A 25,538-nucleotide genomic window follows, 5' to 3' on the forward strand; every position below is an offset into this window, starting at 1 on the left:
GGGCTGCTTGCCCCCCCAGCAAAATGCAGTTCTCGTGTTCTCTTTCTTTCACTTCCCCACCCTTCCCACTCCATCAGTTCTCCCTGCCCAGCACGCTTTCTTGGAGGAAAGGGGTATCAGTAGCCATTGAGCAGGGCAGTGAGCAGCATGGCCTCTGAATCAGAGCTTCCTCATCCTGAAGTGCCACAGGCTGTCAAGTAGAAAGAAGCAGTGGAAAAGTCACCCAGGTCAGACCCAGTTCAGTCTCCCCATGAACCCCCACTCTCTGCCTCTGTGTGACACAGAACTGGGGGTGGGGAGGGTTGTTATGAATATTCCCAAGTCTAGGTCCAAATCTGCACAGATCTCACTTGCCCGTGGCTTTGTGTCTCTTGGTTTTCCTAGACAGCAGCACTGCCTGCATGTTGGGCAGGACCCCGTCCTGGGCGAAGGTGACTCCTCTCCTCTCGGCAGCTTGTTCAGCTCCCCATTCTTGTGTTTGGCCAGCTGGAGGGGACAGGGGAATCGTGTGCTTTCTTTTCAGAGGCAGCATTCCCAGCCGGCTCCAGGATTTCAGCCGTTAGGTATTCAATCACTGCAGCCAAACAGACTGGTGCCCCAGCTCCCACACACTCTGCCTTTGAGAAGCAGACAGTGCACGCAGCCTGCAGGAAACTGCAGCCGAGCCTGGGAAGACCTTGACTTAGCATGGACCTTATCTCCCTGTTTGCCACAGTTGGACATGATTTTGCATTTAAGTGATGCCATCCCCCTGAAGAAAGGGGACTGGGCAAGATGGACCTATGATCTGAACCAGTAAATGGCAGCTTTTATGTTGGCAGACTCAAGCCCCCCACAGGAACACACCAGCTCTTTGTTTGTGCTTGCTTTGTGACCACAGGAAAATAATACAGCAGGGTTTTTTTCTGTGGGAAAGAACTCAGGGAAAGCAGAGAAAAGCAGAGCAGTTTTCACATGGTGGCATCTCATGGGAATCCTGTTAGCACACCAAATGGTGCCAGTGCTCTGCGATGCCCTGCAATGCCCTTGGGAGGACCTCAAGGTACCCCAAGGGGTCACGGTGCCCTAATGGAGAATCCCTGCTTTCATGTCACACGCAAAATAAGTGAGGTTCGCCTAAAAGCCACTGAAAATAACTGGCCAAGCTGGGCTCAGGCCTGGGGAAAACTCTCTGATGCCCCACTCTCTCCCCTACTCCCTCCACCTAATATTCACAGTTGTCTCAAAGCTGCATATTGTGGCCATGTAGGACTTCAAGGCAGCCGCAGGAATGGGACTCCATCATCTGCTCCAAAACACAGGCCCCTGAAAGAGAATCTCTGAAAGCTATTAGCGGTGCAGGTCCCAGGACACATGAGTGCAATTCTGACTCTATAGGGACTGAGCTGGTCAGTGCAATGCTTGCCCATAATCTGAGACATAACTCACAGTTAGAGACTGTTGGGCCAGTTGCTACGTAAAGGTCCTGCTGTTAAAATGTCAGTAATGTGGTCCCAATCTTCAGGAAAGGGAAGAAAGAAGATCCAGGGAATTACAGACCTATCAGTCTGACATCCATCCCTGGAAAGATCTTGGAGAAAATTATCATGGGATCCATCTGCAACAAGCTAACGGAAGGCAACCTACTGAATGCCAGCCAACATTGGTATTACTGGAAGGTCTTGCCTGACCAACCACATCTCCTTCTATGACCAGGTGATGCATTGCCTGGACAAGGGAGACAAGGTTGATGTAATTTATCTGGACCTCAAGAAGACTTGGTCTCCCATGACATCCTCACGACCAAACTGGGGAACTGTGGCCTTGACCATCTCATGGTCTGATGGCTGGGGAACTGGCTCCAGGGTTGGACCCAAAGGGTGCTAGTTGATGGGAAGAAATCAACGTGGCACAGGGTTACCAGTGGAGTCCCCCAGGGCTCAGTGCTTGGGTCGGTACTCTTCAATATCTTCATGAATGACCTGGATTCGGGTGTGAGATGCGGACTGGCAAAGTTCACAGATGACACTAAACTTTGGGGGAAAGCAGTCACACTAGAGGACAGGCTGGGGATACAGGCTGACCTGGACATGCTTGCAAAGTGGGCAGACCAAAACCTGATGGCATTCAACCTAGAGAAATGCAGGGTATTCCACCTTGGGAGAAAAAAACAGCATCATACTCACAGGCTCAGCGGTGCTATGCTCGCTAGCACCATAACCAAAAGGGACTTGGGGGTCTTGATTGACCACAAGATGAACACGAGCCACCAATGTGATGCTGTGGCGGGCAGAGCAAACCAAACTCTGGCATGCATCCACCAATGCATCTTGAGCAAAACCAGGGAAGTCATCCTCCCACTTTACTCAGCCTTAGTGAGGCCGGAGCTGGAGTACTATGTCTTTTTTGGGCCCCTCTTCAGGATTGATGTGGATAAGTTCGAGAGAGTCCAGAGGAGAGCCACCCATATGATCAAAGGCCAAGAGAGCAAGCTTTATGAGATGAGGCTGAGGTAGATGGGACTCTTCAGCCTGGCAAAGAGAAGGCTCAGGGGGGACTTGGTGGCTGCCTATAAGTCTATAAGGGGAGGGGGGGGCGGTGCATCAGGATCTGGGAGATGAGTTGTTCACCAGGGCTCCCCAAGGGATAACTAGGTCTAATGGCCACAAACTTATAGAAGGCTGATTCAGACTCAATATAAGGAAAAATTTCTTTACAGTCCGAGTGTCCAAGGTCTGGAACAGACTCCCCCCAGAGGTGTGTAAGCACCTATCTGGACTCATTCAAAAGGCATTTGGATGCTTATCGTGCTGGGATCATTTGATCCCTGCAAAGTTCCTGCCTCTGGTAGGGGGCTGGACTTGATGATCTCACAAGGTCCCTTCCAGCCCCTAATGTCGATGAAGTCTATGAACTCTGTGAAACACATTTAATACTTTAAACAAACGGAACTCCTCCCAGTTTCCAATGTATAGCTTGTGTGGATTGTGCCGTGTTGAAGTATGTTGGTATATAATTATATGGCAGATGTTCCTAAGCCCCTCATGAAAACGAGATGAGTTACTTGTGAGGCCATCCAAGTAAGCAACAGAAACTAACTTGTATAATCACGCTAAAGTCACAGTCGGACTTACGAGAGTGAAGAACACAGGATTAGACCTTAGAAAAAAGAATAAATGAATCTTCTTTGCCCTCTTCTGAAGCTAAAGCCAACTGGCCATCAAGCCAAGGGATGCTTTAGGGTCTGCTCCTATGAGCAAAGACTGTGAGGACCCGATGTACTTCACTCGAGCTTTCTACTTGCTGTCACGTCTCTAACCCCTGTCGCAGAGCACTTTGGTGCTCGGCTCCTATCAAGAGGGGAGGTGTGTAGCAGGGCACTGAGACGCCTGCTACTTTGGAAGCAGTAAGTAAGCAGCCCAGCTGCAGGTTGCCAAGGCAACCAGTAGAAATCAGCTGACAGGAAGGGGCAGGGCCTGGCCCCTATATAATTCCCAGGCTGAGGCCAGGCAGGAGCTCCCCGCTAGTAGCTGTAGAGGAAGGAGCTCTGCCAGACTGGACAAAGAGGAGAGGCTAGATCGCAGGTATAGTTGTGAGACTGGAGGAAGGATAGAGCACCCTGATGTGGTGGGACTAATGTTGTAGCCGAGCGCCTCGAATTTATGTTGTAGCCAAGAGGCTTGAGTTTCTGTTTGCTGTTTACAACCAGTGGTTTGGGTGAGGCTATTAGGGGTTGGAGGAGGCCTCATTGGGGACCCATGGTAGTGTGGGGACCCCGGCGCCAGGGAGGGTGCAGCGTTTGGGGTGCATGGACCCCGGCACCAGGGAGGGTGCAGCGTTTGGGGTGCACGGACCCCGGCGCCAGGGAAGGGGAATGGAAAGTTAGAGGCCAGGTAGGGCCAAGGCTGCCTGAGCCCTGCAAGGTGGTTTGAGACCCCAAAGAGTGGATCTGGGGGCCAGGCATGGCTACGGCTGCCTGAGCCCCAAGGCAGCGGGAGGCCCTAGAGCAAAGAGGGCAGCAGGGAGCCAGACAGACCGAATAACGTCTGGGATATCAGCGAGGCTTGGGGCATGGTACAGGGGTGGTTGGAGCCACGCATTGCCCATAAGGTTGGGGTGCATGGAAACCCCATTGTAAGAACAAGACAAGTGCCAGCAGGAGGAAACTGTGTCCAAGAGGATGAAGGGCAGCCTCTCTTTAATATTTAAGATCAAGACGTGGTGGGTGAGATCTTGAGGGTGCTTGAAATAAACTTGGCACAGTAGGAGGTGCTAGGGGAGATCATGGCCGCTCCTAGAACCCCGCTCTGTGACAGCCCCCAACACGCAGGAATCTAAACCAGCTTCTTGCTATCCAGATAATCTGTTGCTATCCATCATGGCCACCTCCTTCCTCTCTGTATTGCTCCAGCTGTGATGTACCTTTCTTATATTTGTAACAAATATGTAACATTATGTATGCAGTGCATGTTTAAACCCAGATTTCTCTAATACAGATCTTGATGTATTTTTAATGCTCTTTATTTTCTCAATGCTTCTAGTAATATCCCTCTCCACACTTGCATTGAGTGTACAGACACAACGAGGAAAAAAAGTAATGATTTAAATGTATTTAAAAAGAGATTAATAAAACCTTTCTGCCAGATAATTTAGGTCTCAAATTATTATTTTGTATCTGTGGATTATGACCTAGGCACAACGCAGAGCTGAGCTTCACTGATGCTTGCAAATTTAATAAATACAATTAATAAAGCATTACAATTACACAGTACTGGTATGGGAGGTGTCCTGATCAGAAGCTTGAATATTCTGGTTAATAGGAACATGGATACAGTATTTAAGAGAATTCAAGCATTTTAAGGAATAAACAAAATTCACTGGTGTAACACTGTTCATGTTACATTGGTCAGGTGTATATGCCATGCTTCTTTTTATCTTAATATCTAAGTTGGTGAGAGCTTTGAGACATTGTGTCCCGTATGATTTAAATACTCTTATTTGAGACTGACAGTCTAGCACCATGTCCTTGATTTAAGAATCCTAAGTCTAATATTACTGAACTGAGTTTGTTGAACTGAATGGGATGACACTGCACTTATTTAATTACACCACAACAAACATATCTGTCTAAATTGAGCATTTTAATTTAACTGAGGTTTGGAGCAGATACAGACATATAAATAACTTCATAGCAGCAGAAAATAGGAATAGTAAATATGAATACAGAAGAACCACAGCCATACAAACATATGTGCTCCTCTCCAAAGTTACATACGTTGTCATAGAAAATAAATTTATGATTCTTTTAAGGAGAGGTATCAATTGCAAACTTTCAGGTATTTCCCTTACTCGTATCTTCATACTATCTATTCCTAACATCTAACTTGCATGTCAGATAGCTGTGGGCAGAGCTTACATAAAATCAAAGGAAGAAATATGAGATTTGCAAAACATAGTAGGGGATTTTTGTAGGGATTTTTTTCCCTTAAGTTTTACAATACATTGTGATGTGCCATTCAGATATCTGCTGGCAGTTATTTACCTTAAATCAAGCTGCTATGGGAATATTAACTTGTTAGTGCTATCGGCTAATATACTTAAGCAAAATCAGGTTGGCAAAGCAGCAGCTAGGGAGTTCAGCTAGTTACATCAGACAGCTCTAAATCAGCAATGTTTATCCCACTTCTTTCCAGCGCATGCAGCTTCTTTTGGGCTGAGTATGATGAACTGGCAATGATGTGACACAGAGCTATGATTTACAGATGGAGACACTGACTCAAAACAGATGGCTTTGATCTAAATCTGTACTGGTCGCCCGCTCAAGTATGTGGAACTTCTCATACTATAGCCTTAATTTTAATATCTGACAAAGATAATTACTTAAAAATAAATTATACTCGCAAATAAGTTGTACTCCAGTGACAAAAAGGTGGATAAATCCTAGTTTTGGAAGTTTTTTACTTTGGGCAGCCTTAGGGGTTTGCTCTAACTTATACTGTGCTGCCACACACCCTATGGAGCCTAAGAATGGCCAGAGCTTGTCTTACTGTGACTTATCAATCTCTGATGCACTCTTACATTTTTCCACTTAACTGCCACCAGGAAATCTATATTTGACAGAACTGGAATATGAGTCGTAGGTGAGGCCCTTCTTCATGCATGTAGTAGCATTACAGCCTAAATTCTTTAGTAGCCAACAGCTAGAGTATAATATGATCTCTCAACCACTCATAGCTGAACAGGTCTGATAGTCTATCTACCTTGAAATATGAGAAAATATATTGCACTTACTCATTTTATTCTTACCAAGGTAAACGACATCTTGGGAACATGATCCCAAACCTGTAACACCACCTTTCTGTGTCTGGTGCTGGAAACTTATTTAGTACATGGTGTTAGCTTTCTCCAAAACATCTGAAAAAGTAACATAGAAGGCCAGCATGATGCAGGGATCCCTTTCTTATCTGAATAAATACAATGGGGGATTCGACTAAAGGGTGCAAAAGGCCAGGAAAAGAAATACAACTACAAAAATTATCAATTGATGGTCATAAGTCAAACCACTGTAGACTATCAATCCCGAAAAATTAAAGCAACGACCTAAAAAACAAGCTCAGATCAAAGTTCATTAGATTAATGGAGATCCCTAAGGGCACTAATACAGAAGAAGTAACATTATTTTGTTTCTCACTGGGTTTTTTGTTTCTTTTTTTTTTTTTGGATAATGTACAGAGTATAAACAACTTTGTTTTTTCTTGACTGTGTGCAGTGGCACCTTCTATTCTGACCTCAGAAAAATCACTGGATCAGTATTCATGTTACTGAATTATACAAAGATTCATCAAGTCAGAAGGCTGAAGATGATTCTGTAAATGTGTGTAACTATTTCAGGGATCTGATTATTTTTATCTAGGTTACACCATTTGCAAATGATATGGTGAAAATTTTTCATGGCTAAATTGTATGTTTGAGGTCTGGATATCACATTTCAGCACCATAGCCCTAATGCCTACTTGTGACAGCAACATCTTACTTCAATCAAGAATGAAGAAAATCTCCATATATACCTTGAGGAGTTTGCACCAAATATTTTACTTCTGTTAAGCTAAGATAAGCTAAACCAAGCTAAGCTATTTTTTGTTGCCTGCTGCTATTATTATCTTTTACTTTTCATTTTTATGCACATGCTAAGTGTGTTTCTATATGTGTATCATCAGTAGGATTATGCCAGATCACTTACTATTACCTACAATACGATCTAATAAAAATCTTAAACCATTACTACCTTTGTAGAGCCCACTGTGGCTCACTACACTACTTAATATTTTTCAGCTTTACAGCCTATTGCAATTTTTAGCTAATTAATAGTCTTCCAGGATAGATAGCGGAACATTTTCCTTTTATTCCAGGGGAAGATCAAGGTATAGAGGTTTAAGACATCCTTTTCAAAAGCATTAATTTTAGTTAATGGTGTCTTGTTGCCTCTCCTGTTCAGTGCCACTATGTGAACAAAAACTATATATAAATTGAATTATTGGTCCATCCCCTTTCCCTTTGTAAAGATCGCTTCTCCTAATGGGGTGGCTTTTGCTTTCATGCTCTAGGTTTCCAGCAGGCCTCAAGTTTATAGTATTTTTCAGAAAAAGGTTCATCGTTCTGCGGACTATAGGAATGGGCTTTTTTTTTTCTTTTTAAAGCCTCTAGTAGTTGATCTTCCACAATCTTCTGGGTTTTTCCCCCCTTCAGTAAAAATATAATACACTTCATGTTCATAATACACCATCGTGAAAAAACATGGATGATACTTTTGAAGCAAGAACCTTAACAACGGCCTTCTAGATACGGTAGTGTAAGAGTGATGTTGTAGCTGTGATGGTCTAGGAAGGATGCGAGAGGCAGGGATGTCTTTGGGTGATCTCTTTTCTTGGACCAACTCAGTAACTAGGATAAAGTTAGACCAGCTTTCAAAGAAAAGAAGTTCTTCCTCAAGTCTCTAGAGCGGCTTTACAAATGCAACACCTCTGAATGGACTTTCAACTCCCTGCTGTTCATCAAGCATGTGAAAGAACCCATTGTGCAGTCAGCCGTTGCTTTCCCGCGTTGGATGCTTTCTTTGAGGGGCCTCTTTGGATGGTGCATTTCTGAGCTGGGCCTGTCCATGCCACCGTGGTCATAAATTTATAGACTATGAAGGCTGGAAAGGACCTCAGGAGGTCATCTTGTCCAAGCCCCTGCTCAAAGCAGGACTGTCCCCAGCTATCTCATCCCAGCCAAGGCTTTGTCTAGCTGGGTCTTAAAAACCTCTTGCTCAGGTTGACTTCAAGGGGGATTGTGCAGGTGAGGGAAGCATCCTTGTGTGGCTATCTCTGGCAGAGGCGGTCCATCCTTTCCTTGTAAAGGGCTGTGCTTGCAGATCTTCCCTCTCCTGACACCCGTCAGGTCTTGGGAGCTGTCTTGTCCTTCCTGCCACCGTTACAATGAGTGTTCGTTCCCCCGTCATGTTCTGTGCTCTCTCTATTGCGATTCCTCTCCCTTCTCTGCCACTAGCTCTGCTGCAGCATTGCCATGTCGTAAACATGAAATTATTGTATTGGGAACTTAAAATGATCATGTTTGCTGAAAAAGTATTGTACACTGAAAAAATAATCTGCAAATGAGCAAGCAAATACATCTTTTTACTTACTGTGTATGGCTCACTGTAACTCGCCAGTGAACGAGAGCTGGGTCATCATCAAAGGTGATGCATTTCTTCATTTCGAGGCCAGCCATCCCAAGACAGTGCTGACGGCAAACCCAAAAGTCGGTTCAGACTCCCTGAGAGCGACTTGGCTTTTACACACGCTGCGTCAATTGGTTGCCTCCAGAATGATCGTACAGTTTGAGCACTTTGATTGTACAAGGGTTGAAATTATTGTGGTGAAAATTGGTTAAAAATAATATTGTATAAATATGAACATGAATGATGTGTGCCTCTGGAGACTGGGGGGGGCATGGTGACAGCTCATAACAGTGGGGGCATGGCGGTGAACACCCGCAGGTGGCTGCGGTGACGTTGGTGGCGAGGGTGGGCCGAGCGGGGACTGCCCGCAGGCAGCCACGGTGGTATCGGTGGGGAGGGTGGCAAGCGGCAGGTGGCGAGCAGAGAGTGCCCACAGCTGCCGGAGGCCGCATCCATGGTGGTGGTGGGAGCGGCAACCGCTCCCAGAAGCCAGCTGCGGCTTTAGTGGTGGCCAGTCTTGGAGGGGAGGGCACATGCCCCCCTGCGCCTCCCCTACGTGTCGCCTATGAATAGGAAATTATTGTACAAGTATGAAATAGTATTAATTGGTTAAAAATGATAGTGTAAATGTGACATAAGAAGTTATTGTACAACTATGAAATTGTACAAGTTGATTAAAACTGTGAAAATATGAAATTATTGTACAAAATCATACAAACTGGTTAAACTTATATTGGGTACACATGAAATTTACTGTTCAAATATGAAACTACATAAATAAAATGCTCTTGGGTCGATATGAAATTATTGTTCAAATACGAAACCGTATGCACTGGTTTTACATAGTAATTTCATATCTACACAATATAATTTTAAATATGAAACCGTATAAATTGGTTAAAATGATACTGTGTAAATATGAAATGATTGTATAAATTGGTTTGAAAGTATGCTGTGTAAAGGTGGAAGTACCGTATAACATGCTCGCTATGTCCGCACCGCTATACTGCAGGGCGGGAGCCGCCTGCCAGGGCCACCCGCGTGCACGTGGGAGGCCGCCCCGGCCCTTCGTGACCCGCAGCCGCGCATCCGGGGCAGTGGCCGGGCTCCCGAGGATCAACAATAGCCCCACGTCCTCCACGAAGCGCGCGGGCGGCGCCGACAACCAAGAGCATCGCAAGCTAAAGCGGGGCGGTGCCGACGGGGAGGGGGCGGGGCTCACCTGAGTCTTCGCGCGTGCGCACCATGGCCCCTCCCCTCCGCGCGCTTCCGGGTCACTACGGCGGGTGAGGGGGCGGTGCTGCTGGGGCAGTTGCGGCCGTTAGAGCCGTTGGGGGAGGCGGGGCGGGCACGGACGCGGACCCCCGCGTGGGGGCGGCTCTCGCACGCGTGGGGGCAGCGCCCACCCGCGCAGCATGAGGCTGCTGAGGAAGTAGCCGCTCGTTTCCTGGGGCAAAGTCAACACGGGGAGAGGATGGGGAAGGGGGAGACGGAGGGGCTGGGTTACAGAGCTTCCCCCTCCCCCAGTCGCCCGTGATCGTGGCAGTGGCGCGCACCAAAATACATCCCCCTGTGCGGACCCGTGCTAAAACTTGGATCCTGCTCCACGTGGGCGGAGAGGTGGTTTGTCACAGTTATACTGCCATTACTAATTACTGCACGGCAAAGTTACAGGGTAGCCAATTTGTGACGGGTGAAAAACTTTTTAAATTCATTTTCCATCAAGAGACAAATTCTTTCCCAAAATGTAGTCTTTAAACTAGTTCATGGAGATTACAAATCTAACACATGCAACTGGAATCAAGAGGATTACCGGAGTTGTAGGAAGCTAAAAGATTGATCCATTGTGTTTTGGGGTTTTTTTGCTTCCTCAAATTTGTTGCTATTTGCTGCAAGGAAGAGCTGTACATTAAATAAATGGCTCTCTAAACTGTTTCTGAGGGAGGTGGCATTTACCCAGACCTCTTCTGGCTTTCAGATTTTAATCTTTATTAGAATTTCATTACTGGGAAGTGTGAATACATTGGAGCCAGGACACATCAGGTGGCCCAAGCCTGCAGGATCGCCCCCCCCCCCCCCGGCTGTAACAGGCCAGGTATTAAAAATAATGGAGATGGGACAGGGCATCTATCACTCCCCCATATATTCCATGTACTATATGGTTTCCAGTGATTTCTTCCTTATATTATTCCTGCATCTGCCACAATGTGTGTGGGGACAGTTCAGCAGGAATGGATGAATTTTCCGTTCGCTGTGATCAATATGTGTCTTCCTATGGGACTTGGTTTGCAAATATTGAGTATTGATCAAGTATCTGACTCTGCTTATGATGGATAATCAGGTATTTAGGGACAGTTTGTTGCCACCTTCCAATGAAGTAGAGTCTGCTTCTCCTTCCACCCCCCCCACCCCCCAGGTGCATCAAGATTTAGTGATAGCATGATTAGGTCTCATGATTTCTTTTGCATTGTGGAAGTGAAAAGAAGTCAAGTATAATTTCTCTTTTCACGATGGATGGAACTCCTTTTTGTTTCTTTATTGACATGATTATTAAAAGTAGTTAACTCAAATGTAACAGTATCAGCTGAATGCATTACATAGTGAATGCATTTAGTAGTTTAAATGTTTACGTTCATTTAGTTGCTTTGTTATAAGAGAGATGCTTAGGAACCAAACAGGTAGTATTTACAATTCTTTAGGATGAAGATGTAAACTGTTCTTTTGTTGCCGTAGATGTTCTATTCATGGGTGTATGAAAGAGATTCTGCTCCAAGTTAAATACTCTTGTTTCATAGTGGTTTGAAGGAGAGGATTTACCATAATTAAACAGAAAACTGCAAAAATAATATTTCTCTCTCTTTTTCAGTAGGATTCTATAGCCTTTCCAGGCTAGATTCATCATGATAACTCCAGCATTTGAACTTAGCCAAGATCCAGATTTTCTTACAGTAACAATCAAAGTACCTTATGCCAGAATTTCTGAGTTTGATGTGTATTTTGATGGGGAGGATTTTAAATTTTATGCCAAACCTTACTTTCTCAGGTAAGTTACTGAGGGATTTTAAAATCATAAGTTTCATCAAATGAAAAATACGGAAAAGGGGATGAATCTTTTTCCTGGGTCTTGCAGAACATTCTAAAGCTTGAGCTCCTGAACTGTGATCTGCAGACTAAAATTATTGATAATGAGCTGGCTGGTCAGATGATGCTGTTAAATCACATTGAAATGACCTGAAGTATATGAAATGTTTTGCTAACATTATTCTTCCATGATGAATATTATCATTTGCAAGAGGGGAAAGTTTCTTTGAGCCTTTGCAAATCTCTCATGTACATTCTATACCAGTGTCAGTACTCAGAGGTTGCCCACGCTCCAAAAAAACTGAGAACCTTTGGTTTGCAATCATGAACTTTTTTATTTCCTGTGTGTTATGGAAACTTCAGTATCACATCAGTCGTCATATCTTGTACACATTTAACAGAAGTAATGGCATGATGACCATTCAAGCCATTGGGAGTCGTGCATTAAAAACTTTGTAGTGCTTTTGGAATGGGCCTTATAGTGTTATGGGCTTATAAAGTGTTAGGTTAGAGAATGAATTCAATAAAATGTATTATTTTTGTCTGTAGACTGACTCTTCCTGGAAGAATTATTGAAGATGGAAGAGAAAAGGCATCTTATAATACGGACAAAGGTACTAGTTAATAGCATTGGTCTTTTCTTAAAATACAGCACCAAGTCCCTACAAATTCTGCTACATTGCAGTTCCACAGAATGTGTAATCTGTTTGCAGCAACAGCAAGTGCATTAGACTAGTTAAAAGGAAGGTAAAGGTGGTTTCCATGTCCTGCCCCTGTCTTATGTTAGGAGCTACTCCTCCTGGTGTCCAGATCTTGATGGACCTACCATGAAAAGTGACAGTCCTCAGTAGCAGAAGTTAATAAGCTGAAAACCAAATTCTTTCAAAATGAAGATCATAATCTTACTAATAAAGGTGTATTAGCATAATACAGCATCTTCAAACATGATGGGAACTATGCAGGTCAGTGAACTAAGATCATAAGTTCATTCAGTCTACAAGGCACCTAAAAATTGATAAGATGTAGTAGCTCAAAAGAGACAGCTGCCAAGACAGATTTCTGATTAGTCTGAAAGAAATGGCACACTGCCCCTGCTACTTTCCTTTAAAGAGATGCATTGTGGACACAAACCTTAAATTTGATTGCGCTTCTAATTAAAATTAAAACTATAAAGTAACACAAAAGTTTTGTTGGCTATCCAATTAATATAATATTTCATGTGGTATGAGAAGCTATTTTCAAGTGTCAGAGAATTATATATATATGAGTAGTTTAAAATTCACAGAAGTGAAGGACATGTAATTGGATTGTTTGTAGGGTGTTGTGTATTTTCCCTCTGATAGCAGCATGACTTTGCACTGGTGTCTGGCTGATATGGATCTTAACTGCAGCCTCAAGACTTAACTTGTTAACTGTTCTGTATGAAAATAATATCACTTAAGGTAAAGCCCCCCAAAATAGGTTTTGAAACCAGGACCTTAATAAATTAAGATGTAGTCTGCTGCCACCAAAAACTTGTTATTTCTACACTGACATAAAACGTGCAGCAGAACATTAAGTGGATTTTCCTTCAGTCTTAGATTTAATTACTTGTGAGGAGAAAAGACACCAAGTGAGAAGTAGATACCTGTCTATTCATGTTATATGAGCTGTGTTGAGATGCTACTACAAGTGATAATTAGCGATGCAGTGTTTACGTTCTTTTTAAGAAACAACAGTTTAAATCTTTGATTTTTTTTTTTGTGGATTTTGCACAGCAAGTTAACTCTAGAAAGATGCATAAAGATTAATACACAATAAAATATTAGTTGCATGCACTTACGTAGATATATATATGTATTTATGTAGATATATATATCAATATATTTATTTTTTTAAATGAGAAATGCTTGAACATTTTACACACTGTATCCTTTTTCACACGTTAATTTTCTGAACTAAATTCTGACTTTTCTTTCAAGGAATATTTACAATTCAGTTACCAAAGGCGATTCCTGGACAGTATTTTGAGGGGTTGGACATGCTAACAGCTCTCTTAGCCCCAAAGAAGGCAAGATCAGCAAAACCTTTAGTGGAAGAGATAGGTATGTGTACAGACATTGGTAGATACCACATATTTAAATGGGTTACCTTAATGTGTTTGATATTTATATATGTGTTTGTAAGTACAAATTTGTATACAAAACAGCTTCTTACACCTGAAATGCCTAATAAGCTTATAGGGTTTTTGGAAAGAATGTTATACAGGTTACATTTGTTTTCTTTTGAGATGTTTGTTAAACACACGCTAACCCTGGGTGGATCTTCGTTCCCCTCTAGTGGTTATATGGTGCAAAGAGGTTTAATCTACCTTTGCCTTCAAACTGATCTACCCAGTCTTCTAGCTCAAAAAGTAGCAGCTTAGTAAATCCAGAAGTTCCCTGGTTCAGTCCCTGTAGATAACCTTTCTTAATGCATTCACACATTTAACCATGGATTCTTGTATATGTGATAATATCTGTTGTCTTACCAAATTAGTTGCGATATTACTTTGTGTGTTTTTACACCACTTTGTGGAATTTTGTTGAGCAAAATTGAATGCAGAATGACACTATTGGGACCAAGGTTTCACTCTGTATATAAAAAAGAAATATCTGCTTTTCATTAGTTTCTCTTTTCATAGGGAGGAGAGTGTAGACAGGGATCTTAATCGGGCATAGAGCACCCATCTATGTGAAACATAGCTTAATAATCAGTGAGCTACATTATTTACAAACAGAATTATCTGAAGATTGTAAAGCTGTGTTCAGTCCAGTGTGTATCACAATGCAATAATGCAATATCTGTCATCAAAATGACAAAGGTTTGGAAAACTTAAAGTTCAGATGCCAAGTGCAGAAGATAACATTTCTCTAGAGAACAACCACTTGGATATCCAGAGGTGGCAATGCTCCTGCAAAACTCAACAAATTTTAAACCTGAGTAACAAATAATGGGCTTGGAAACTAATGCAAACCATCATTTTTTCCAGTTGTCTCTTTTGCCTTTAGGGCTTTTACTGGTCATCTGTGGATACTTTTTTAGTTAGCCCTTAACCATGTCATGCTTTGCTTGGCACTGGTATATTTTCTTTTTGAAGCCCAACATGGTAAAATAGAATGCATTTAGAGCTAGGAGTCATTTGTATAGAGGTGCTGCCTTGAGTAATCCTTGAGGATTCCACATGTATTCAACAGGATGAGTGATTGCAGTAGAATCCTGCTGAGCCCTGCAAAGAAAAGTTATAGTTGATGCTGAAGAACAAAATAGGTACCTTCTCTGGGAGCTCAAACATTGCAGAGCCATTAGTGTACAGGTATGTTAGCTGTTAAAAAATCAGACATCTTCAGTGTATTGAACCTGTTGTTTACTCGGGGCTAAAACCAAATTGGCTTGTATTAGGGAGATCTTAGAACCATTGATGTGGCTGAAGTTTACCTCACCTTTCTTATTATTTCTATTATAGCAGTATCCGAGGACCCCAATGGGATCAGACCTCACTATAATAGATGCTGTGCAAACACAGAAGACACTGGTCGGTCCCTGTCTCAATTAGAGCTGGTTTTTTTTATAATCTTTCTTCAAGCAAAGAACTGTCTGAAAGATGGTGATGACTGAAAAAGAGAAGTCCTTCCATCAGTAACCCACAGTCTTCTCTTCAGTTACTATCTTGCATCCTCAAATTGGAGATGTTAGCACTTTTTTTAAAGCCAAGTCCTGATCTTCACAGGCTTTCAGTAGCTTAGAAGGAAATGAATGTGTTTTGCTTGCAGATATTTGAGCCAACTAGATCTGACTCGATATTTTCGTGCCTGATATTTAGAAGAGGCAAGAATTCTTGTGGGTGATATCTTTTATGGGACTGAGTGCATGATTTGGGATAGACATAGGCAAGCTTTCAAAATCACAGTACCCTTCCTTAACCCTCTGACCCTCAAACCTCTAACTACCATGGTTGGTATTAGATTGCATTCATCTATACCACTACTAATTTTTTCCCTTAGATAGTTTTATACCTTTGTTTTACAAATAGCTTTTATTCTCATCAGTGGCAAAGCTTTTTGGGTAGTATCTTGTATTGGTGAGCTGTATAGTTGGGAAAGATCTTGGATAAACCTTTGGGTACAAAGTACCTCTCCCTTAAGTAACCATTTGTTGTTGTTTTTTTCTTTATGTCAAGCCAGATACATGCCATTTTAGAGAAGAAAACAGTAACAGCAGCTAAGCTAAAGCAAAATTTTGCTATTCCTGAAATCCTAAATGTCTTTTGCTAATCTTTCCTCTTCCTTTTTATTTTCTGCGAATTATTGGTGGTTCTGAAATATTTTCACATTGCTTGAATATGATAAAAGGAAAATGCTTAATAGATTCATCTTTCCGTTAGCTGTTAATGCAGTCACATTGTAACTTTATAATCCTCTTCCTTTTATGATATAAAATATTTCTAGGTAACTCTGCTGAGCTTGCTGATGAGGAAGAGGAGGAAGAAGAAGAAGAAGAAGAATTTCACTGGGAAATTGAACAGACGCCGTACCAGGAGATTGTAGAAAGTACTTTGAATTTACAGTGCTCCTATGGTTTTGGAAACTTAAAGTCAGGAGTGTTTCAACGACTGCAGGTGTGTGATTTTTTTTTTTTCTTTGAACGGGCTTAATGATTATGAGGTTTCTAAGGTAGTGTTAGGTATAATCTAGCTTTCTGACCTTTAAGTTCAGTGCAAATATTACATTTTAAAGATTTGTCAAAAAATGAGGGCAAGCAATGCTTTGAATGAACAATATGAAAATACAAAGATTTTGTCAAGTGTAAAATTAAATATAAAAATATTATTCTTTTGATTCTTTGTTATGCTTGTTTCACTAAATTCCTTTTTCATGGTCACATCATGAATAATTTTCTCTTTATATGTGTAAGTAGTTGGAAGATAGTGACTTTTTGGAGTGTGCAGTTTACTTGTTTTAGTTTGGGTTTGATTTTCTTATTAAGAAAATTTGATTCCTTCTAACTTGCTGAGATTGACATTTGTTTAAGTATTCACATCCTCAGATGAAAAACCAGAAAAAAATCTCAACTACCAAAAGTGAATAAAATCTAATTTTACCAGCAAATACAAGAGTGTCAGGAATACTATAAAAACTAGTATAGCAGGTTCTGCTTACAAAACTTTCCAGTCCCACTTTATCATATTTAGGGAACTTCAGCAGCACAGTACAAGTTTTACCCAGCAAAGCTTGTGGGTAATAAAATATTACCATAAGGTGCTTTTCTAGAAAATGTTTGTAGAATGTAGTGTGCCACTAAGCTAATTTCTTGCTTTCCCTCTTGATCTCTGTAACAAGAATTACAATCTAGTATGAATTCAAGTATGTATTATAATGTTAAAGTAATCTCTCATTACACTCTTCTTTAACTTTTGTGCTTAGCAGAATTTGAATCTTTTAAAGTTTTCTGTTTGAACTTTTCAAGCAATGTAGTTTCTTGGCTATAGTTTTCCATTTTGAAGAGGCAAATCAGTTGATTTAGATTTCTGGTTGGATACCAAGGAGACCTAGGTTCAGTTTCCTGCTCCACAAACTTCCTGTGTTTCTGTGGGCAAGCCACACTATTCTCTGAAAGAGAAATAATAGTGCATTAGAACTCAGATCTTTCACATCCCAGAGGTTTGCAACCCATTTGATTCTCAGCAGGTTGCCGAATTAAGGATGAGCTACTCAGCTGTTTGCTGTGGCTTTTACTTTAAAGGATACTATTTCTCTGATTAGCGGGGATTCATCAGTGGTCCTGCAGAGCTGTTTGCTATAGCTCTGTGTCTCTCTAGATTGGTTGCAAACCTTCATTTTTGCAGGTGGATAAGGAGCCTAACCAAACACTGTACTTTTTTCTACCTGAAAATGAAGTGAGAACTGTAAAGCTATTTAAGTAACTCAAATACATAACTATACCTCTAAAATCAATGACGGTAAGATAGACAAGTAGGCTTTTTGCTGGCAGGTGTGATTTTTGTTATTCTCAGAGTTAGTACCAAATGCAGGCATCTTGATTTGTCATTTAAAAATCAATATACGGAATTCGTATAAAAACTCAGAAGTGGATTTTGAGAAACCTAGTTTGTTATGGTATATGTAGAGACTAGGGGTGTCAAAGAGATGGCCTGTAGGCTGCATCCAGCAATTACCCCCCCAGCCCTAGTACTGCCCTGGGTTTCCTGTGTGGCGCACTGTATGCAGCACCCTATCCAGCCACTCTGGGATCTGTGATGCTCCCTTAGCTAGCCAGGGATGCACACCACAGACAGTGCCTGCTCCAGTTGGTCTGGCACCTGTGTTGCCCACGGCACCCACAGGCACTACAAACATCATTGGTTTCAGGCTGGCTGGAGTGGGTGCCGCGTGCAGCACAGTTCCGGACCCGCGGGGGAGTGCCATGGGCGCCGTGGATCCCAGAACAAACACTGCATATGGCACAGTCTGGCCTGAGCAAGCACCAGGCATTGCTCACGATGCCCTCTCCCAGCTAGTCTGGGGACCATGCTACACCCAGCTCTCACCCCAGCTGGACTGCACTGCACATGGTGCCCATCTCAGCCAGTCTGGGAGGCCATGCTGCATGCCTGTTCGAGCCAGGCCAGGACCTGTACTGCATGCAGTGTGGGTCCTAGACCAGGTGGAGTGGGTATCATGTGTGGCGCACATCCCAGAGCAATGGGAACAGATAATGTATATGGTGAATCCGGCATGCAAGGGAAGGGGGTCTGTGGAGCCAGATGAGTTTGACATGCCTGATAGAGACTATGGAAAAAGATCCAGATAATCCAGGTTACTATAGCTGTATTACCAGTTATTTACTGCCTCATTATATCCATGTATGTTAGATCTTCACAATAGCCTGATTATTGATTATAGATTAAAACTATTTTGTTGTCTCAGATTGACGTGTACTGAAAGGACAGTGTTTAACTAATCTTGCCTATGATTAAAAATAACTAAAACACAATTTCACTTTCTGTTAGTGCCTGCTAGAAACTGTTGCTAATTTAAGTTCTGCGCCTCCAGGTTGTCCAGCATGGATAGACTCCATGGAAGTCAGTGGAACTCTGTTCTGGCACTGAAATTTGCCTCTGTGGAATAACTTGCATTGGAACCTTAAATTGTAGGCTTAACTTGCATTGCTTGTGTGCTGATATCAAATGATTTATTTATTTTTAGACTACTTGGAATAAGCTGAATATGTGCAACCTATAGAGAATAAGAGTTACGTAAAGCTATAATTAGAATGTACTACTCTTATCAGGATAATAGTAGGCAATTTATAGAGTAGTATTCTGTTTATTTACATATCAAGAGGTAGGAATACTTGTTGTTTCAAATACTTCTAGTTGTAAAGATGGGGCAATGTAATTTGGTTACTGCATGGATTATATTTTCTTGTGTTGGCTAAAAGAGGAGTACTGTCATAGGGAAGGCTTTCATGTTTTAATAGTACGTTTATTAATTGGTCTGTTACCATGGAATTCTTGTAGAAGTGCATATCAAACCCAGATTAGTGCCCCATTATTTCATGATGGATGTTATTACTCTGTAATTCCAAATTAACTAATGATTGGCCACTTCAAAGTGGTAACCATGTCAATTTGTGCATAAATGCTGAGCTGCAATGTGTGAAAGTCAGTGGAAGCAGAAATACTTAACTGTTTGCAGGATTGATCCCTCAGCTTCAGAAAGTATAATGCATGTGTTTTAGCTATACCCTTGTTACAGTGACTTGTTTCATTAAGCATTAGAAGTTTGATGCATCAATAAAAAAAATATGCTTTTTGTTTTTATAACCCAAATATTTATAATGTTTAAAAGTCCTAAGATATTTGGCCATTAATTATTAAGCAGTGTGATCTGTACTTGAAAGATGATCAGAGTTGGTTGAAGCAAATCTAATTAGAATAGTTAAATTAATTTATTCATTTCACTAATACCGCAACATAAAGTTAGCATCAGATATTACAAATCAAAAAGCAACAGTTACAAAATTCTTAGGGAGCGCCATTGGAGACTAGACAAAGACTATTTTCTCATTGTATGGTAATAGCATAGAAAATATTAGCATTATGTTAATTGTGCATGTATCGCTAAATATTCAGTGGAAGCTGAAGGCACTGTATTATGTCACGTAATGCATAGCTTTTTTGGGAAGGGAGACTTGGTAACATTATCTGTCATTAACTGCAGTCCTTTTGTGAATGCCTGTTTGCCATTCTTCCTACATGTTCATTTTTAATGAAGTAACCTACTGTGGCATCTTTGTGACTTGGTTTTCTTATTCTTTATGTTCCTATTGCCTTTCCAGGATGAACTTAGTGATGTTATTGACCTGAGGGATCCAGACTCAACTCTTGTCAAAGAACGCAGGCAGAAGCGGCTGGCAGCTGAGGCTGCCAAGTTTGATCCTGATCATTACCTGTAAGTACTAATTTATTCCTCCTGACCAAGTGAATGTACATCAGTTGAAATATTTTCGTTTTGACATTTAACAGATGATGGATTTTAAGGTCTCTTTTGACTATAATAAGTATACTTTAATATGCTTGACTCTTTGTCTCATATCTCTAGACCTCAGAGAATAATCGTAAGTGTGAATGTGACACAAGGCATTGCTTATCTGCTTCAGGCTTGCCTTACTGCTCAATTAAACTCAAAGGCCAGCCTGTACTCAAGCAGAGCTGCTGCGAACTGTGCAGAATGTTGTTTCATAGTTGACCTCTCCAGCAGCAGGGTAGTCAATCCCTGCCAGCATTTTGGGGTTGTAGACATTGTAGCTTTGTTTTCTCTTGAGTAATGATGGCAATCGACCCATCTGGTCCATGAGTAGGTATTTGTTTTTAGGTGATTTCCAGTTGTTTTTCCTTACATTTCTGTAGAATCGCAAAATCATAGATAAGAAGTGGAAGGTACCTCTGAAACAGGGGCTCCCAAACTCTGGTGCATGTACCCCTGGGAGTATACAAGACATCTCTGGGAGGTATGCAGGAGAAGTTGTATAATGGCAGACTTCATTTTCATTATAATAAGAATTGGCATGTAAGTGGTTAAAATATAAAACGTATGCTGGTACCTGGGCAGCTGGTAAATCTGGAAGGGGATACACAATAAGAAAAGGTTTGGGTACCTCTGCTCTAGAGGTCATCTAGTTCAGCCCTTTACCAGAGGCAGGATCATCCCTTTTCAAACCATCCTGTACAAATCCATTGTTAAACCTGTTAGTCAAACTACACAGTCAGTCTTGGCACAACCGCAGGATATAACACCCTAACCTGCCAACAGGTGAACTGGAGGGACAATGATGGCTAATGTCTTTGCTATGTGGGTTGTTAAAAACTTGGGCAGTCCAAGGGAGAGGGAAAACCCTGCTCTACAGAGATGTGTACCAATCTGACTGTGGGGTTAAATTTCTTCCAGAATCCAAGTATGGTGATTGGCCTGGCCCTGAAGAGAGGGAAAATACCCTTTAGCCAGAACCTCCAGGTTTAATTCGCAACAGGAGCATTGGTACACCTCAGTCAAAATAGCCAGTGCCCAATGAAATCACGTAACTTATCTTCAGGCCATTTTTATTTCTAGTCGTAAACTGTTTCCTCCTATCCTGTTTTCCTTCTTGAGTTGCTTGCTCAGGAATAAGCAGAAAATTTGCAAAGACTGGACTTTCAAGCAAAATTCTATATGTTCTATTATCAGACTGTTTCCTCCCACTTAAGGCAGAAAAAAATGATCTTTCATGGAGTCTCCCTTTCATATCAAAGAAGGGGGAAAAAATTAATTGATAGGCAGACAGCATAGGTGTCAAAAAGAACTGTTAAAGCACTCCCTTACAATAACACTCCCTTGCTTTTTCACGTATAGACCTTGGTTATCTCATTTGTTTGTGGCAGAGCAATGGTCTGTTGTAGGAGGAAATCATTCTCGATTTTTGGTTTCTATAACGTTTGAAACAGGAATTACAGGAAGCATTCTTTGTTTTGAAATCTTGTGTATGCAATATGTGGGGTTTTTTCTTTCTCTTTTAGAGCATATATCCAAACAATAGTGTGTAGGACTTTTGCCCTTCCCTGTACCTCAGCCCACTTGGAAATCTCTGAAGTTATTTGTCTTAGCTAAAGAGTTTTCTACTTTTCCAGGAGGAAGCACTCCAGTTTAAACCCTTTTTTGGAGGGGGAGGGGGTGGTGTCATAGTTGTCCTCATAGATTGTATAGCTGACCATCCATCTCCCCTCCCTCTGCATCTAACTGACAGAACAAGAAGCAATGATTTCAATTGCAGCAAGGGAAGTTGAAGTTCAATATTAGGACAAATTTTCTCACTAGGAGGGTAGTAAAATACTAGAACAGGTTACCCAGAGAGGTTGTGGAACCTCCATCCTTGAAAGTTTTTAAGATCCAGTTTGACAAAGCCTTGACTGGGATGAGATAATTGAAGCTGGTTCTGCTTTGAGCAGAGGGTTGGACTAGATGACCTCCTGAGGTCCTTTCAAACCTTCACTTTCTATGGTTCTATGAATGGGAGCAATGTTAGCAATTCTACTTTTTTCCTTCCTGGTTAGTCATGACTGGCTATTGTTTCTTGGTGGAATTTAAGGAGTTTAGGTTGATCTATAAAGTCCTAGGTTATGCTTACTGGCTCTAGCCAAGGTTGTAGAAAGATACCAAGCAAGCTTTGAGACTGGAAGGATCGTAGCCATGCTAGTTCAGTCCTGTACCTAGGCTCCTATACTCTGTGTTTCAGCAAACCTACTTAGCCCAGGTCTAGTATTGTGTTAATGTGCCAGTATTAGTCCCATTTCAGTGCTCATGCATGTGGAGCTAGTCTAGGTATCTCTACATGGCACTGCACAGTGATCCAGAGAGACAGCCTAAATGGCTTTGTCGGCTACTTGCAAATCCGTCTCTCTGTAAAACTGCTACTACTGTAGCAAAGGTGCTTATGCTGAAGAATATTGATATAAAAGGGAGTTTAAAGCTGGTATGACATTTGCTGCGACATCTCATGCAGCAGCCCAGATTTGTTGACCTAAAGGAGGGCTTCAGTGTCCAACAGTTTCCAGGCTTTGGGGATTCTGTATGGTAAAATAGGGTTGTTGTTTGGATTTTCATCTGATATTTGGTTAAAAAAATTCCAGTTTTAGGGCAGAGATTTGGGTCAGGTTTGATTTTAAAGTAGTTGTATTTCTGATATGTTTAAGTCAGGTGCTCTCTCTCTCTTTCTCTCTCTCTAAATTGTCATAAATGGCATACGACTCTTCTTTTCCAGCGCTGACTTTTTTGAAGATGAAGCTATTCAGCTTGTTTTGAAGTATAAGCCGTGGTGGGTTGATGCCTATAAGAAAAAGATGGCTTCCCAAGAAGGGAGTCATAAGGAACAGGAGAATCGAACAACTTTTGGTAAGAATGCCCAGTGTGCAATCATGTTTTTATTGCGACTGTTCCGCAGTGCTTGTCACATGGCTGTCGTCAAGTTGAAAAATCCTGTTCTTACCTAACACTTTCCAATCATGTCCAGTAATATTAATGCCTTTTGTAGAGAGGACTGATTTCTTGTCTTTGTTCATTGAAAGAATATGTATATAATGGGAGTGGTTTACTAGGAACGTGTGTCTGTTTGGAACAGTTTATAAGAGGGGATAAACTGGTTATTTCTTCTGCAGCATTTATACGTAACTTCTGTTTTATGAAATACTGTATTCATGCTTGGTGCTTCTTCACAACAACTGCAGTGTTAGCTCTCTGGGTCATCATTTCTCTTTAAAGGTTATATTGGACACATCAGAGGCCTGTGAGATTGTTCCCTTTAAAGACTATACTATGTTTTTTAAAGATGTGACAACCCTCCAGTGAGTCACCAAGTCACAAAATGTAAATGCAAATTTAAAATGTTTTTGCTTGGCCATTATAGTAGCTAGAAGGTTGGAGACACACTAGTAGCTCATGGATATCTCTTGTTTATCTTTTCAAATTTTTCAAGTGATTTTTTTTTTCCTTATACAAGACAGGTTTCTTCTCCTGAAAATACAACAGTAATGGATTTTTATATCCACTTATAAATATGATGCAGATGCATTACTGTAAGATTCATTGTTCAGAATCATTTGAATAAGTCTTTTCTAATATTAGCTAGGTTTTCTGTTTGAGATGTCTGTAATTTTTAGGAATTTGTACTATTTTTATATAGTATTTTAACTATACATTGCACTTGCTATTCCACAGATAATGTTATTTATCCTAGGGGCTTATTCCCTTCAAAAGAAAATCATTTCCATTTCCTGCTTTGAAACTACAAGGTGTTTTTGAGCTTCAGTAGATGAATTTCTTGTAATACTGCTTGCAAGGTGAGGTTACTACTTCTGCATACAGTGGTTACAGAATGTACTCTAGGTGACTTATGCACGTTCTGTGACTGTCCTATCGCACAGCTTGCTCATTTCCTAGATAATTTAGGAGCGTAGCATTTTCCACACTAGATGATAATTAGTGTTCATAGTTCACTTAGCTAATCGTGGCAACATTTGGCTGTATTATAGAAAATAATAAATATGAAAAGCAGTGGAATATAAAATAAGTAGTTTTATTGCAGGTTATAGTTTTAAAGAAAACTTACGGACTTCATGGATACTATTACATGCAAGCTACTCAGGTATTACAAATTTGAGTGCCTTTATTAGGAAAATTATGCAGAGAATTGAACTATACAAAAGGATTGCCCTTTTCACCTTCCCCTCTCTCCCAAGCTCCCCTCTCCTCCCTCATTATCATGAAGAAATTTTGATTTTGTAAGTGTAATCAAGAGCTCTTAGTCTGGTGACCTGCATGTGGCTGAACTGAAGAAGCTCATGGAGTTTTGTCAATCAGTAGTAAATTTTAAATGTCTTGAGACGGTCTTGTTTGAGTTACGTAATAAAACCAATCAAAAACTTTTCTATCAAGTCTCGTGTTTGGAAAAAATTGTTGTTCTCGGGCATGTCAGCTAGAGTTGATGGAGCTGAGTAAGGGTCTAATGCCAGTCAAGATTGTTGAACCCTAATTTAGCTGTGGTAAAAGAAATCGCCATGAGAGGGAGTGCAGGTTCCATCTGACGGTCTGTCGTAAATGCAAAACAGGGCAGGAAGCCTCAAAGGTACACAAAGTATGTCCATGCTATGGATCAACAATTACACAATGAGATATCTGATGAGTTCCCTATGCTTGGAAAAAGTATAAAAGCAATAAAATCAGTCATGCCAATTTGAGTTACAGTGAAGATTTAGATTCTGAGGTGACTGTTAAGTTACAGAGTTGCTTTACTTCTCAGTTTTTACAAGGTAAATGCAAACTGCCCCTTGAGTGATCTATACCGGAAAAGAACTAGTGCTGCAGGTTATTTTCAGAGCAGAGGTAGCATGGAAGGGGAACATGTAGGAACTGTATGAGTATGTTATGATAAGTGAAATATCTCTCTTACTGCCTGACAGGTTGTTTCATTTCTGGTAAGACTAAAAAAAAATCTTACTATAATGGGCAAAAGTGCACTATATGCCTAAACCAGTTAAAGGACTGTCACTGACTCATGGCCTTTAGAGTATGCCACATTAACAAGCCTAAGAACCTTTGGCCAATGCTCAACTCCAAGAAGCCAAAGTACAAGTATAGGAGATCTATAGGTGCAAACTATATACATTTCAATAACTTTTACAAATCTAGTTAGATGATACCCATTTCAGTAT

At 41.3% G+C, this 25,538-nt stretch overlaps 1 protein-coding gene and 1 pseudogene across 4 annotated transcripts in view; one reads left to right on the forward strand and one right to left on the reverse strand.

Moving 5' to 3' along the window:
• Positions 1 to 346: 346 nt before the first annotated feature.
• On the reverse strand, positions 347 to 999 carry LOC149855925 (histone H2A.J-like; annotated as a pseudogene).
• An 8,921-nt stretch (positions 1,000 to 9,920) lies between these two features.
• The window catches only part of SHQ1 (SHQ1, H/ACA ribonucleoprotein assembly factor), an 85,678-nt gene continuing 70,060 nt past the window's right edge, over positions 9,921 to 25,538 (forward strand). The window contains exons 1-7 of one of the 4 annotated variants that reach the window (XM_090022459.1): positions 9,921 to 9,984; positions 11,568 to 11,741; positions 12,329 to 12,393; positions 13,741 to 13,863; positions 16,246 to 16,415; positions 20,138 to 20,250; positions 23,093 to 23,223. In XM_090022459.1, coding sequence (XP_089878585.1) covers positions 11,599 to 11,741; positions 12,329 to 12,393; positions 13,741 to 13,863; positions 16,246 to 16,415; positions 20,138 to 20,250; positions 23,093 to 23,223 — 745 coding nt within the window. In that variant the 5' untranslated portion in view covers positions 9,921 to 9,984; positions 11,568 to 11,598. Of the gene's footprint in view, positions 9,985 to 10,037; positions 10,319 to 11,564; positions 11,742 to 12,328; positions 12,394 to 13,740; positions 13,864 to 16,245; positions 16,416 to 20,137; positions 20,251 to 23,092; positions 23,224 to 25,538 lie in introns of those variants that run through there. The other 3 variants (XM_090022457.1, XM_090022458.1, XM_090022460.1) reach the window with 3 other exon arrangements.

Source organism: Crocodylus siamensis, chromosome 11 (assembly GCF_052110815.1).
Source record: "Crocodylus siamensis isolate JL-2025a chromosome 11, ASM5211081v1, whole genome shotgun sequence".
Taxonomy (NCBI): domain Eukaryota; kingdom Metazoa; phylum Chordata; order Crocodylia; family Crocodylidae; genus Crocodylus; species Crocodylus siamensis.